The following is a 13,659-nucleotide window of genomic DNA, read 5'->3' on the forward strand; positions in this document are numbered from 1 at the left end:
GCCATGGAGAAAGTCAAGATTATTAAGGAAAGGTTGAAAACTGCTCAGAGTTGCCAAAAGTCTTATTCGAACATTCGTCTTAGAGATTTGGAGTTCAAAGAGGATGATTGGGTATTTTTGAAGGTTTCCCCCATGAAGGGTATCATGCGATTTGGGAAGAAAGGGAAATTAAGTTCGAGGTATGTCGGACCATACAAAATCATTCAGAGGATTGGTTAGGTGGCATACAAGCTCGAGCTGCCACCCGAGATGTCATTGGTACACCTAGTCTTCCATGTGTCTACGTTGAAGAAGGTAGTAAGAGATCCGTCCACTATTGTGCCAGTTGAAACTATTGAGGTTAATGGAGAATTGTCTTATGAAGAAGTTCTGGTTGCCATTCTTGATAGGCAAGTTCTGAAATTGAGAAATAAGCAAATTGTCTCTGTAAAAGTGTTATGGCAGAGCTAGCAGGTTGAGAAAGCCACGTGGGAAGCAGAGGAAGAAATGAGAAAGAAGTACCCGCATTTTTTTGTATAGCCATGTAATAGCTTTTATGCATTTGGTTCTTATGAACTCTTATCTTTTGACTTGATCTATGTAAAATTGTCCTGTTTTGGTTATATGTTGCCTACGCGGCCATGGTTAGTGTTGTACAAGTTATGTTATGTCTATGGAAAGTGTATATTCTATTAGGATGTGTTTCTGGGGCTCTCTGACAGGTGGATAAGCCTAGTTACAAAGGAAATATTTGGAAATTTAGGGAGTCAGCCAAATTTGGGGTTGTTGATATGTTTCATGTTGTGAAAAGCTGAGGTTGCATAGAGATTGCTAATAAGTGAACCTTGATCCTCATTCAAGGACGAATGATCTTAAGTGGGGGAGGATGTAAGGCCCCGTGAAAATTTCTACTCAAAAACCTGAATCTCGTGAAGCCAAGATAGGATCATATGTTAGAAATTCATAAAGCTCGCCACGGTTCAGACCCTTTGGATTGATCCTTGCATGAAAAAGTTAAGAAACTATGTTATCCAGAAAAGTGTATTTCTGCGGTCCATTATGCAGTTGCATAATAGATATGCGGACCGCATAGTCGCCGCAGAGTCAGACAGTGTGATGTTTAATTTGAGGTCAACTATGCAGCCAATTATGCGATTGCATAATTAATATGTGGGCCACATAGTCATCGCATAATGTCCGTGGAATTTTGTGTGAAGCAGTACTGCGATGCATTATGCGACCACAGAACAGGTATGTGGACCACATTTCTGTCGCATACCCAGACAGTTTGTCCAGATTTTGGGACCACTTTTGTGGTCCATTTTGTGGGCCACATGTCAACTTTGCGATCACATGTGCAACCGCAGATCTGAGTCCGGGCTCCAGGTTTCTAAATTTTAAACCCGACCCCCTATCGTTATATCCTGTGTAATAGCTCATTTTGAGCCTATTTTCCTGGTGTTTTTAGAGTGAGAGGGAGGGTCTAAGAGAGGGGAAGTGTCTTTCATCAAAATTTCTCCACAAATCCTTGTTAAGACATTGAAGATAGTCAAGTGGGGCACCTAAACCTTCACCCTAGAAGGTAAGACTTCATCACCTCAGCTCTTAACTTTATACATAGCTATAAGGGGTCATTAGTGAGGTAATTCATGAGGATAAGGGTGATTGCATTGCATGCATGTGTTCTTAGAAGATATGGGGAAATTATAAATAGAGAGGCATGGGGGAATGGGCTAGTGTAATCTTGCATAAAAGGACCATAAGGCCTTAGTGAACACTCAATGCTTGATAAAATGCTTAAGTGAGCTTAGATTATGACGTTTTCCTGATTATGGGTTCAATTGTGCTACATTGCTTAAATAGATTGAAGTGCGAACATTCCGGAACATTATAGGATTAAGGAAATCCCGGTGGAGGTATGTATGGCTAAAATCTCATCTTTTAGAAATTGAGCTCCATCAGTATTTATGTAAATACGATAATATTAAAGTTGAATTGTTGTATTGATTGTTGTTCCACATGAATTTGGGGTTGTGACCTTATATGCGTGATAGATGTGTCTCAATATGATCAATGTACTATTCTTGATAACTTGAAAGGGTGCAAGGAATATGAATCATATATTGAGATGCTTAGACCTTAAGGTGATATTGAAGCTGGATATATTGTGCCATCTATGTTAAGTCTCATCTATGCTTACAATTTTATTTGCCCTTGTGTGCAAATATTATCCTAAACTACAAATCTAACATTGAAAGTAGAAATGATGTGATAATTGTGTCCCTAAGTGCGAATGAGTTGATATGATATATGTGAAATAAAGATTCAAATGAGATGATTAATGAGAAAGGAACAACACCTAGGTAAGGTGGCCTAGTCGATCGGGCCGAGATCGGACACCATGCCGCACACATAGTGGTAATATGCTGATATTGAATTCCGAAAAAGAGAAATGAAATGGTGATTGAAGTATATGTCTCAATTGAGGAAACCTAGCCGATCGGGTCGTGATCGGACTCCGCTCAAGATAGCGGTGGTATTGTGAACAACGATGAACAGTATGAAATACCCCAAACTAAAGGCTATGGAAACATGATGTGAAAATTGTATGATTCTTTTACATTGATAATGTTGTGATAGTTTAAAGCTTTTGAGTTATACTTGTGATTTCCTTATTTTTGTATGAAAGTTCTTTCTAACTAGATGGTGTTTAGTTATACATATTAGTACTATTCCATGGTACTAACGTCCCTTTTGCCGGGGCGCTACATTTTTAAATGAATGTAGGTGGCTCCATTGCGGATAGTGTCGATCGCGCGTAGCGGAGTACCTTCTTCTCAAAGTCTTGATGAGCCCATTTCTCCTTCAAGGGGTTACTTTGTACATCTTTTGATATAGATATCCACTTTTGAAGTATAGCCGGGGCCTTATTGTCGGCGTTATCATCATTGTCTTTTGTATCCTTAGAGGCTCCGTAGACATATGTGTGGGTTATGTACGGGTGTTAGATGGGTCTATGAACTATGTTGTAATTTTAACTCTTGCTTTTCTAAAGCGTAATTGTGTGGAATCTTCGAAACTTAACTACGGTTTAAAGTTGTGATATAAATGAACTAACAAGGTTGAATGTACATTCCTTCCTAGCATCTAAATAAACGAATGCATGGTTTCCTTATTCATATTGAATTGGGTAGAAAGTGTTTGATAAGGCGTGCTCAGTTGGGTTAACTCGATTGAGCGCCAGTCGCGCCTCCTGAGGTTGGGCAGGATAATATCATGCATGGGTATATGTGTTCATAACATCATCAAGCCTCTGAGGGCATCCTGTCTTATCATTTCGGCCACTTTGGGCAAATCATCAACGTATACCAGCTGATCAGGTGGTGGTGTGTATATAACGTTTTAACCTTTTCCCATATCCCATATACATATATATATATATACATATATACACGTATATAACTCCAGCAGGTCATGGGTAAATGTACATGAATGCAATGCATGAGAAGTACGCCAATAAAATCTCTTGGAATATCACAAGACCATTATGCCTTTGAGTAATATTATGAAGTAAACTTTTTTCAACTTACGTATTTTCTAAGACCCATGAACATAAGATGAAATAATAAGATACATAGGAATTCAAGAACATAGTCACATCTAATACTTCTATGAATAGAATCATTTATGGAAGTTGTGCATTTACTCGTTTCATTTGCATCGTATAGATCATGCCAAAATGAAAGAAGGGATAGCCTTAACATACCTGGAGTAGGGAAAATCCGTATAATATTCTTGGAAAAGATTGCACCGTACTCCCTTAGAATCGCAAAATTTCACGTTACTAGTGTGCTAAGAAATCTCGTTGGATTTTGGTTAAAAAATGAAAATCTTCACTGATGCAGTGAACTTAATTTGCTAAATAATTTGAAGTTGGTAAACATTGGGTGATCGTTGGCTGCTAAGAGTGATAGAGAGGGGCAACTACACAAACATTTTACGTTTGAATTCTTTGAATTCTTATCAGATGCAAGTTTGTGATGTACATTCTTAATAATGGATAAGATTCTTATATTTCCAAGACTTATAGTGGATTTCCATTATTAAATGAATGCCAAGTCTCATATTCTTTGATTTTGCCACATACTATAATGCCTTAAAGAGTCATCATGGAATTTTGAGGGGTGCCGCTACGTTACTACACATACTTATTCAAATTTTCACCCCTTCTCCTTAATCAACTTATTAATTCCCCACTAATTCAATAATTATCCAATTACCCACATAATTAAGAATTATCTCAAATTACTTATAATACTACTCACTTTTAACACACCTTATACACTTTACTATCATGGTCATGTGGTACCTTGTATGGTACTAGTCTATAAATACCGGGTATTTGAGTTTGGGTATTATTTTATCCCAACATGTCAAACTTGGACGAAAATTCATTTCCTTTGACTTGCTTCCCATCTCACCTTCACAAATTTACTCATCACTTATTTAAAATAGCATAATCCTTATAATCTCCAAATAATCTTTTCATTGGACTGATGTCCATTACCTTACGACAAATTCAACGTACAATACTATAGGGTACAAAATCTTCGTAATTTAATATTGTGAAGCGTAATATCATCGTAATGTAATACTGCAAGGCGTAACATCATCATAATATAATATTACAGGACGTAATATCGATGTAATATTGTGGGACGTAACATCAAAGCAGAGGGGGGTTTCAGAAATTCTTCCGATGAGGATCCGACTCAACATCCTAGAAACTTATTGGGAGTGTGTGCGATGCACAAGCAGAACAACGTCTCAGATGATGCCCTAAGATTGAGGGTGTTCAAGTACTTACTGGCTGGCTTGAACTTGTCCAAGCACCATTCTTGGCCTGAACTTGTCCGAGCATTCTTAGCTAAATGGTTCCCGCAAAGCAAGAAATCTGAGCTCCGGGATAAAATTTTCTTTTTCAAGCAACTACCGGAGAAAATATACATGAGGTATGGGATAGATTCAAGTTATATTTGGTGAGGTCGCCGAATCATGGTTTTTAGGATTCTATCTTGTTGGAGAAATTATACATGGGTTTGGATGCTATGAACCAATGTATAGCCAAGAATGCAGCTGATGGATCTTTCATGGATAAAATATTTGCAAGGATCACACAAATCCTTGACAAAATGGCAAAACATAACCAAGATTGGCACTCAGAGGACACCACAGGTGGAATTGCATTTGGTACTCCTTCCTTGACCAACATGATTAAGGAGAACCAAGAAAGAGATCAAGTAATTGCCGGTCACCACCAATGTCAATGTGTTGACAAAGATGTTCATTGAAAGCCAAACAAAAAAGGTAAATGTGGTGAAAGATGTTCAACCCACATCAAATGAAGATTATGAAGAAGAAAATTATGTCAACAACTCTCAAGGAGGTTATCAAAGGCAACAATATGAAGGTTCAGGACGACAAAACCAATAGAGGCCTAACCCGCAAGGGCAAGGCAACCAACAGTGGCGAAATGACCAAGGTAGTTCAAATCAAGGGAATTGGAGTAACAACAACAACAACAACAACAACTTTTCAAATCGGAGTCCAAACCTGTATGTTCCACCAAAGGGGCAATATTCAAATCAAGGTTCCTCAAGTGATTCCAAGTTGGAAAACATGCTTGAGTGGGTATTGCAAAATCAATATAGGTCCGACACTTTAATGAGGAATATGACCGATATTGTCGGCTCTCATACCACATCTATTCAAAAGTTGGAGATGCAAATGAGAGATCTCTCAAGATAGAAAAAACCAAAGCAAAAGGGGACACTCCCAAGTGACACAATTGCAAACCCAAAGGGTAGTGGGAGTGGTCCAACTTCTCATTGCATGGAAATTACTACTTGGAGTGGGAAAGTACTTCAAGGAGAGAGTGAACAAGTGGTTGAAGTGGAAGATTCTGAACAAGAAGTTGACACACAAGTTGATGTCCCAATTGTTGTTGAATCTAAAAAGGTCCCGGAAGAGTTGAAAGTTCAAGAAGTGAATCGGGAAGAGGTTAAGGAAAAGATGAAAGAGACGCCAAAAACTCTAACACCACTTCCTAGACCCCCTCATCCTTTCCCTCAAAGACTTGCTAGGAAGGTTGATTATAGCAAACTCGAGAAGACATTCTCAAGCAATTATCGGTAAATATTCCATTTGTGGAAGCATTTCAAGAGATGATGGGTTTTCCTAAGTATTTGAAAGACTTGATCACCAAGAAGAAAACTAAAACGAATGAAGGGGTGAATGTGACCCACTGGGTTAGTTCCATCATTGCAACAACCACCGTTCAAAAGAAAGAAGACCCGGGAGCTTTTACCATTCCATGCACTATTAGGGCACATGATTTTGCAAGAGCTCTTTGTGATAATAGGTCTAGCGTCAATTTAATGCCTCTTGCTATTTATAATCAAGTGGGGTTAGGTATGCCGAGGCCTACAAGTATGAGGTTGCAAATGGCTGATCATTCAATAAAGAGACCGGTGGGAATTGTTGATGATGTGCTTGTGAAAATGGGAAAGTTCCACCTCCCCGCCGACTTTGTGATCCTTGATTGTGCTATTGACAAAGAGATCCCTATCATCTTGGGGAGACCATTTCTTGCTAGCGAAAGAGAACTTACGGATTCGGAATGAAATGAGATCAAGTTCTAAGTCAATGATGAAGAGGTCACCTTCCAAGCGACCAAGGGAATGAAGTTTCCAAATGCATATGAAAGCATCTCAGTCATTGATATTGTTGATGAGGTAGAGGACACAATTGAAATGAAGATGGAAGAACAATGCCTTGGTGAGGCATTGGCGGCTATTTTGGTAAATTTTTTATGCTAAAGATATGGAGGGGTACATGGAATCGATGAATGCATTAGAAGCGCTTGGGTCCTACATTTATGCTCCAAAGAAACTTTCTCTTGACTTGGAGAATAGAGTCACTCCTCCCACCAAGCCTTCAATTATTGAGCCACCGCAACTTGAGCTCAAACCACTTCCACCGCACTTGAGGTATAAATTTCTTGGCTCTAGTGACACTCTACCGGTAATCGTTTCTTCTTTGTTGAATGATATGAAGGTAGAACAACTGTTGAATGTCTTGAGGGAGCATAGGCAAGCTATTAGGTGGACAATAGTGGACATCCGAGGGATTCCCGCCGGAATTTATGAACACAAGATATAATTGGAGCAAGAGAGTAAACCAAGTCTAGAGCATCAATGAAGGTTAAACCCTTCCATGCAAGAGGTGGTAAAGAAAGAAATCATCAAGTGGTTAGATGTCAGGGTAGTCTACCCCATTGCCGATAGTTCTTAAGTGAGTCTGGTGTGATGTGTGCCAAAGAAAGGAGGCATGATTGTGATTGAAAATGATAGAAATGAGCTCATCCCAACGAGAACAATGACCAGATGGAGAGTTTGCATGGACTACCAGAAGTTAAACAGTGCTACGTGCAAGGACCATTTCTCTATGCCTTTTATTGATCAAATGCTTGATCGGCTAGCAAGAAGGTCATTCTATTGCTTCATGGATGGATATTACAGATATAACCAAATCAATATCGCATTGGAAGATCAAGAGAAGACGACATTCACATGCCCATATGGGACTTTTGCTTTTAGTCGTATGTTATTTGGGCTATGCAACGCTCTGGCTACTTTCCAATGGTGCATGATGTTAATCTTCTCGGACATGGTGGAATATTTCTTAGAGGTGTTTATGGATGAATTCTCTGTAGTGGGTGATTCCTTTGAGCATTGTCTTGACAATCTTAGGCAAGTGCTCAAAAGATGTGAAGAACAAACCTTGTGCAAATTGGGAGAAATGTCACTTCATGGTGGACGAGAGCATGGTATTAGGCCACAAAATTTCCAAACAAGGCATAGAGGTTGAGTGGGCAAAGATCGAGATCATTTAGAAGCTTCCTCAACCTAGTTCAGTAAAAGATATCCGAAGCTTTTTGGGGCACGCTGGTTTCTATAAGCGTTTTATCAAGGACTTCTCCAAAATTGAAAATACCATGTGCAAACTCCTTGAAAAAGATTCAAAGTTCATATTTGATGAGAAGTGTCTCAAGGATTTTGAGGAATTGAAAGAAAAGCTCACCGCGGCACCTATTATTGCCACAACCGATTGGTCTCTTCCATTCAAAGTCATGTGTGACGCTAGTGGTGTAGCTATTGGAGAGGTGCTTGGCCAACGTTACAACAAGATCCTTCACCCTGTCTACTATGCAAGAAAGACACTTAATGGTGCCCAAATGAATTACAATGTGACTAAGCAAGAACTTCTCTCCATTGTCTATGCTTTTGAAAAGTTTCGAGCTTATTTGTTGGGGTCCAAAGTGATAGTTTACACTGGTCATGCTGCTTTTTGTCATGTTATAGCGAAGAAGGATGCCAAACGAAGATTGATTCAGTAGGTCCTTTTGTTGCAAGAGTTTGACTTTGAAGTCAGGGATTGGAAAGGGATAGAAAATTAAGTTGCGGATCACCTATCTAGGCTTGAGGAGGCAGGGAGACTAAAAGAAGACCTTGAGATCAATGATGCTTTTCCGGATGCGCACATATTAGCATTGTCTAGCACATTCGCTCCTTGGTATGCCGACATTGCTAACTTCTTGGTTAGTGATCTTATTCCCGATAGATTGGAGACTTATCAAAAGAAAAAGTTCTTGTAGGAGTGTAGGCAATACTACTAGGAGGAACCCTTTTTGTTCCGAATTTGTGTTGACTACATCATTCGGCATTGTGTTTCGGAAGATAAAGTAATTCCAATTCTCAAAGCATGCCATGATTCTCCGGTTGGGGGTCATCATAGAGGAAACCGGACAGCTGCAAATGTGCTTGAATATGGATACTATTGGCCATCGATCTACCAAGATGCAAATCAAATAGTCAAGGCATGCGATCAATGTCAAAGACAAGGGTCAATATCTAAAATACATGAGATGCCTATGAATTTTGTATTGGAGGTCGAGATCTTTAATATGTGGGGGATAGACTTTATGGGCCCTTTCGTGAGCTCTTATGACATGACCTACATCTTGGTGGTTGTGGACTACGTCTCCAAATAGGTTGAGGAAATCGTTTTTCCTAACAATGAATCAAGGAGTGTAACCGCATTCTTGAAGAAGAACATATTCACACGGTTTGGTACCCAAGGGCCATCCTGAGTGATGGTGGTTCTCATTTCTGCAACAAGGCTTTCGCCGGGCTGCTTGAAAAGTATGGTGTAAAGAACAAGGTGGCCACACCCTATCATCCTCAATCCAGTGGTCAGGTTGAATTTTCTAACAGGAAAATCAAAAACATCCTAGCTAAAATTGTCAATGCAAACAGGACCGACTGGTCAAGGAAACTAGATGATGTGTTGTGGGCATATTGCACTGCATTTAAGACTCCCATTTGCACTTCACCGTACCGGTTGGTTATTGGCAAAGCATGTCACTTGCCAATGGAGCTTGAACACAAAGCCATGTGGGTATTAAAGAAGTTGAATCTTGACTGGGCTGAGGCTGCTAATCTGAGAATGACACAACTCAATGAGATAGATGAATTTCGTCTCCATGCCTATGAGAGTGCAACCATGTACAAGGAGAGAATGAAGTTTGTCCATGATAAGAAGATCTTGAAGCTGGAGTTCAATTCCAGTGACTTGGTCTTACTCTTCAATTCAAGACTCAAGTTATTTTAGGGAAAACTCAAGTCCAAATGGTCTGGCCCGTTTAAAGTTGTGAGTGTGTGCCCCTATAGTGCTATTGAACTGGAGTCGAAGGATGGGACTCGACTTTCAAGGTGAATGGTCAACGAGTCAAGCATTATCTCGGTACAACAGGAGAAAGGCATTTGATAGAACAACTTGCTCTAAGGGATAGTCCAACAGCAGTCCCCACTAATGAATAGCCCAAAAAGGGGTAAACTACGTCGTGTCGCGACATTAAATCAAGCGCTTCTTGGGAGGCAACCCATGTATGGTAACACTCTTTTGTAATTTTTTTATTATATAGTTTAGATTGAGCAAATTGACGTATGTGTTAGAGTGCAGGTAGTCCCAAAATATCATGAACAGGGTCCTAGTGCTGAGGAAATTGAAGGAAAGAAAGGTCCGGAATTTGCGACAACTATGCGGTCTTTATGCGGTCACATAATGACTATGCAAATCACATAGTCATTGCAGACCCAGGCAGAGAAATTGGTTAATTTGATGGTCAAATATGCGGTAAGCTTTTCACTTATGCGACCCGCATAACAACTTTGTGATCGCATAGTACATCGTAAAGTTAGCTTAGGTTGCGCAGTCATTAGTCCATCGCACAACACATATTCGATCGCATAATGTGTTCTGTGATGGATTTAAGCATCGCAAATATGACAGGTACAAAACCCTACCTTCTGTATTTTCATCCTCACTCTTATCACACACTAACACTTAATCAAAAATCAAACGAAAAAAATTTGCGAGCAAGGAAAAAAAGGAGAAAATATCAAAAAGAGAAAAATTTGCTCACCAAGCAAGGACTCCCACTCACATGAAGCATTTCGAGCTGCAAAATCTTTCTCAACATCTAGTATGAGTTCCTTCTCCATCTCGTAATTGTGACTTATATTTCTTCCTGCATTCTGAGCCCCATGGTCGTCCCCCTTGCTCCCCTAAATTCTCTCTGAGTATGGTGGTGAGGATCTGGTTGAGTGACTGTGTGGGTTCTCATTGATGAAACAAAAAAGGGGAAGTTTGAGTACCCCTCTCATCTAAAAAAATGAAAATCTAAGTAGGTAGCAATAGGAAAGCACGTGAGTTTGCTGTGCATATGGTGTGAAGAACATGTGAGTGGGATGTGCATATTGAAAGAAAAAAAAGGGGGGCACTGTTTCAATGGAGAAGACGATCTTTGCGGGCCGCATAATTGGTTTGCGGTCCGCAAAGTTGTAGGGGGTCTAATGCAAAAAGGGTTATGCAATTTCTTTTGCAATCTCAAACCGCTTATGTTTATGCGCATATTTGCTGCAAAGTGAGGCACACAATAAGCCTTTCTGGTGATAAGAAATGCGATCACTTTGCGGTCGCTTAACCACAAATGTTGTTGCTTTTGCGATCACATAACCATTTTTTCCTTTTATGTTGTGCACATCTGTGATGGGTTTGCGAACCGCATAGTTGATATGTGATCGCATAACCCATCGCATAGTCTACTTACTTCTTTCCTTTGTCTCTAATGTATTTCTTATGCTATTTCACACACTCACACAATGTTTCATCAACAGGAATGGCACCAAAGAAGTCTAATCCAACACGATCACCGCCTGCTCGTAGACAAAAAAGGGGTGCTACTCCTAGCCAACAAGAACAACAAGCCAAACTTCAGCGGCTTGGGCAATTTGCATTATTCCTAAGCACTCCTCCCAGTCTGAATAGGAGGAGGCACACAGTGACCTCAGTGTTAGATTTAACTTTAATGATGAAAATAATATATCTGTGTAGGAAATCAAGTACAGAAGAACAAGGAATCGAGGAGCTACTTAAGGGAGAACAAGATTGCTGGAGTCAATCTGGATGCTTAAGGAAATGAATCAATCAGCAAAGATATGAATCAGTCAGCAAATCTAGATGCCTAAGGAAGGAAATCAATCAGCAAAGATTGCGATGGAAAGAATCAAGCAAGCCTAAACTTAAGGCATTAATCAAGGCCATCACATTCAAATCCGGAAGATTGAAGCAGTCAAAAAGCATCGAAGATTCTGTGAGAAGAGTAGTTGAACGGCTAATTTTGGAAGGATCAAAAATCAAGGAATAAACTCTCATCATTAACAACTGTAGAAGGAAAGCTATTAATTTCCTCTCATCAAGGAAGAGCAACGGTACGCAATCTTATTCTTGGAAAGAATCAATCTCTTTCCAAGGATCAAATCTCTTGGGTTGTCAAGTCTTATCAGCAAACGGTCTTCACCAAAGTATTTATACTCAGCATCAAGCCTTAGACAAATATACTTTGATCGAACCAAAATCCTCTCTTTGTTCTACTGAATACAAACATTGTAGTTCTCTAAGATCTTTTGTGTAACAAGTTAGAGAAAAAAGGAGAGTACAACACTGGTGAGGCGTTGTATCAAAAGAGAAGAGTGTTATAGGAATTTAGCTATCACGTCAATTCTATTGTACTCGGAGAAACGCATTTACTAAAGAGAACTCCCTTGCAACCCAAGGGGACTAGACTAGGATTCACATTGAATCTGAACCAGTATAAAATTCCAGTGTCTTTAATTCCTGCACATACTTTCTGTGTTTTACATTCTGCTATTATAACTGTTAGGCCATTGCATCTAGTCGACTAATTAACAAACTAAGTCAAATAATAGATATTAAAGTTTTAAAAATATACAATTTACCCCCCCCCCCCTTGTACTTTCAATTGGTATCAGAGCAAGGCTCACATTCTACTTTTTGCTTAACAGCTTGTGAGAAAATATCATGGCAAATCAAGTTATTATAGGAGCTCTCTTTCAGGAAGGAACATCACAAGTTAGACCACCATACTTCAATGGATAATATTTTTCTCATTGGAAAGTGTGTATGGAGATCTTCGCCAAAGCTTATGACGTTAAAGTTTGGAGAGTTATCAAAAAGGGGAACTATCCCCTACCAGCTGCTACTCTACCACGTGTTGATCCTGAAGATATAGATTTATATACAAAAGAGCAAATGAAAGTGGTACAAGTTAACAATAAAGCGAGAAATTTGCTTCACAATGCTATAAGTGGTAAAGAATATAAGAAAATCTCTAGCTGTGACACAGCCAAAGAAATGTGGGACAAGCTTGAAGTTACATACGAAGGAACCAGCAAAGTAAAGGAAACACATATTAACATGTTAGTTCATGATTACGAACTCTTCTCAATGAAAGAAGGAGAATCTATTGAAGTGATGTTTTCCAGTTTTAGCAAAATGATTAGCGATCTAAAGGCATTTGGCAAGCCATATACTAGTGGTGATCAAGTTAGAAAAATTCTCAGGAGCCTGCCAACCACTTGGCAGACCAAAGTAGTCACACTGGAATCTCAGGATCTAAACAAACTATCGTATGATGAATTACGTAGAGAACTCATAGCTTTTGAAAAGACGTATCTCAAGAAGACCAGACAAGAAGAAAAATAGAAAACAGTTGCGTTCAAGGCTTCAACTGAAATAGCTGAAAACAAAATTTATGATGATCCTGAAGCTCTACAGGAAGAGATTGCTATGCTATCAAGAAACATGGATGGCTTAATGAGAAGATTCAAAAATACAAAGAAAGGAAGAACTCTACCTAGGCGATCTAGGCAATACAGTGAACAGGACAAGAATGATGAAAAATACTATGAGTGTGGAAGATTTGGACACATTCAAGCTGAGTGCCCAAAACTTTAAAAAAAAGTCTAGAGGCTTTAACAAGAACAAATCTTTTGGAAGCTGGAGTGATGAGAACTGTTCAGACCAAGAAGAGATAGCAAATCTTTGTTTCATGACGATTCTGGAAAATGAAATAAAGAAATCCTCAGGATGCTGGACAGATGAGGACACTTCAGATGACGAAAATGAAAACGGTTTCATGACACAAGGTGAAACAAGTGAGGTAAGATCTTATGACTGTGAAAGATGTAATGAATT

The 13,659-nt window shown here is 39.3% G+C and overlaps 2 protein-coding genes across 2 annotated transcripts; both read left to right on the forward strand.

Annotated features, from left to right (window-relative positions):
* Positions 1-6,206: 6,206 nt before the first annotated feature.
* On the forward strand, positions 6,207-6,662 carry LOC142165972 (uncharacterized). The gene has a single exon (XM_075224366.1). The coding sequence runs from the start codon at positions 6,207-6,209 to the stop codon at positions 6,660-6,662; it is 456 nt and encodes a 151-aa protein (XP_075080467.1).
* Positions 6,663-12,585: 5,923 nt separating this feature from the next.
* On the forward strand, positions 12,586-13,167 carry LOC142165973 (uncharacterized). Its single transcript, XM_075224367.1, has one exon. It carries the CDS (start codon positions 12,586-12,588, stop codon positions 13,165-13,167), a length of 582 nt encoding a protein of 193 aa, XP_075080468.1.
* Positions 13,168-13,659: the final 492 nt, after the last annotated feature.

The sequence above is a fragment of the Nicotiana tabacum genome, chromosome 11 (assembly GCF_000715075.1).
Source record: "Nicotiana tabacum cultivar K326 chromosome 11, ASM71507v2, whole genome shotgun sequence".
Taxonomy (NCBI): domain Eukaryota; kingdom Viridiplantae; phylum Streptophyta; class Magnoliopsida; order Solanales; family Solanaceae; genus Nicotiana; species Nicotiana tabacum.

Excerpts from the sequence above, each read along its gene's own strand:
- LOC142165972 (XM_075224366.1), top strand. The coding sequence starts at position 6,207 with ATGGGTTTTCCTAAGTATTTGAAAGACTTGATCACCAAGAAGAAAACT.
- LOC142165973 (XM_075224367.1), top strand. The coding sequence starts at position 12,586 with ATGGAGATCTTCGCCAAAGCTTATGACGTTAAAGTTTGGAGAGTTATC.